Source organism: Gastrolobium bilobum, unplaced genomic scaffold (genome assembly GCF_033153095.1).
Source record: "Gastrolobium bilobum isolate Gb01-03AN ecotype WA unplaced genomic scaffold, APGP_CSIRO_Gbil_v1 utg16899, whole genome shotgun sequence".
Classification (NCBI taxonomy): domain Eukaryota; kingdom Viridiplantae; phylum Streptophyta; class Magnoliopsida; order Fabales; family Fabaceae; genus Gastrolobium; species Gastrolobium bilobum.
Window position 1 is genome coordinate 127443 of NW_026897411.1, and position 2279 is coordinate 129721.

General features: G+C 34.8%; 1 protein-coding gene across 1 annotated transcript; it reads right to left on the bottom strand.

Moving 5' to 3' along the window:
- Positions 1 to 978: 978 nt before the first annotated feature.
- LOC133306727 (uncharacterized) lies at positions 979 to 1539 on the bottom strand. Its single transcript, XM_061507093.1, has one exon. The coding sequence runs from the start codon at positions 1537 to 1539 to the stop codon at positions 979 to 981; it is 561 nt and encodes a 186-aa protein (XP_061363077.1).
- Between the last annotated feature and the right edge of the window lie 740 nt (positions 1540 to 2279).

Below are 2279 nucleotides of genomic sequence, written 5' to 3' on the forward strand. Positions count from 1 at the left end.
GATGGAATGCATCACTAGTATTAAATATGTACTTATAGAAAAAAAATAACTCAGGACCGGTTTGTTAGGCGGGTAGAAGAGAGTCTCTAGCGGAGATCATCATCAATTGACTAAGCTATATCAATCACATTACTAATATCGAATGTACTTATTCAAAAAAAAAAAAAAAAAGCACCAGGATCGGTTTGTTAGGCGGGTCGAGGAGAGTCCGTGGTAGGAGATCACTATCAATGGGCTAAGCTACACCAACCACATTAAATGAGTTTGATACCGTGTTTCAATCTAAAACATTAATACATTTGGTTTATGGGTCCCTTATATGTCCTTAACTTACCCCATTACCAATCAATTTGGCACTCCATGATACTTGAATATCTTAACAATTTTCCCTTAAAGTGTGAAACTCATTGCTCTCCCTCAACGGGAACACAACCCACCTCTAGCCAAATTACCAAGTTAGCCCAATCCAAACCCGGCTCTGATACCATTGCCAGGCGAGCCAGGGGAGCCTATGGTGGAGGACCATTATCAATGGACTAAACTACACTTACTGTATCAAGTGGGTTTGACATCATGTCTCAACCCAAAATCTGAAGACATTTGGTTTATGAGTCCATCTACTTATATGTCCTTCACTCAATTACACTTGAATATCCCAACACGGTTTGGTGAATAAGATAAAATAGAAATAAATAGGATAAAAAGGATTGGACAAAAATAAAAAAGAATATGAGCATGATAATTTTCTTGTTTGACTGTCTTGCTCCTATATTCATTCTTCAATGGCAAAAGAATAACATATACTCCCATACAAAAAAAATTCCTGTAAAATTGGCAACAGCATAAAAATAAATAAATGCTTTCATCTATCCTTGCCTATCCTTGACTATCAACAACACATTAATTAATTTTAAAAACAATATAATAAGGCTATCTATATCAAAAAGGGTTCACAAAATCCTAGCTTGGAAACAACAATCAAAGCTTAATTTTGGATATGCATTTGGTATCAACATCCTTAGAACTTATATTCAAAGAGATGTTGCATGAACTATAAGCTGTGGCCTTCATTTTGATAACCTTCATCAAACTCACTTTCCCATGAAGTTCAGCTTTTGATGTCAAATTCAATGTCCCAACCCCAACATCTGTAAAAAATTGGGGATCATTTACCAACTTTGAAGGCATTATATACGCATGGGTGCTCAGATTCATCTTGCTATGCGGTTGGACTAATCGTCCCTCTATTGGAACTTCAGCTACAATGGTATTATCATAATTGACATAACCAGTAGAGTTTTTGTACTTGAAGGTTCCATAGTTTGGATTCTTTATTGAGATCATCATGCCTAGAGTCACATTCTTGGTTGAATTGAGCAAAAGGAAAAAATCAAATTTGTCGAGACCAACAGGGTGGAGATTGATATCAGGATCCTTGAGTTTGAACATGGTTTGAGTGATGATCACAATCACCCCTACTATAATGATCACCAAGAGTACACACACTCCCAAGTAGGTTTTGAAGCCTTTTGCAGCCATGAATAAGAAATAAAAAAATAATGATTTGGGAGAATCAATGAATTAAATAAAATTTGAGATATATATGTATGAAATAATGAGGCTAATCGCTATATGTACGATTCTATTGATATATATATATATATATATATAGATTTGATTTAGGGATTCAAATTGAATTTTTCTTTGTTCAGTTGGCATGAATCAGAACAAATGTTAACCCAAAACATCGGCATTTGACTCCTAATTTGAGATCCTTGTTTTGATATCTAATTTGACCACTCTTTTGCAATAGCCAATACAAAACTAAGCACAACACAAAAATTTAATTATATGACAAGTACTACTATGATGACCACTAACAGTGCGGAAGTAAAGGCAAAATGAAGGAAGTCATAGATGTCCTTTTCTTCCGGTTTTTTCTGACCTCTGCGACATAAACTGCATCTGTCGCATAAATTTTGTGCATGTGTAATGAATGCACTTAAGGGTGTGTTTGGTTGAGGCTTTTGATTTGGTTTCCCGTTCAAATATAATTGGCATTTAATGTCTTTTTGTTTGGGAGACAAAATTCAAAAATTGTGCCATGCTTCTTCTTTTTTCCATTCTTTGACAAACATGTGAAAAATGAAAGAAAAATCACTCTGCAATTTAACCAATTCAAGTGTGGTATTCCTAGAAAAGGCTAGGCAATCTAAAAAGGTGAGCGAACACTTTACTATATTATCCTCGGTTAAGATACATGTCTACAGATTCAAAAA

Excerpts from the sequence above, each read along its gene's own strand:
- LOC133306727 (XM_061507093.1), bottom strand. The coding sequence starts at position 1,539 with ATGGCTGCAAAAGGCTTCAAAACCTACTTGGGAGTGTGTGTACTCTTG.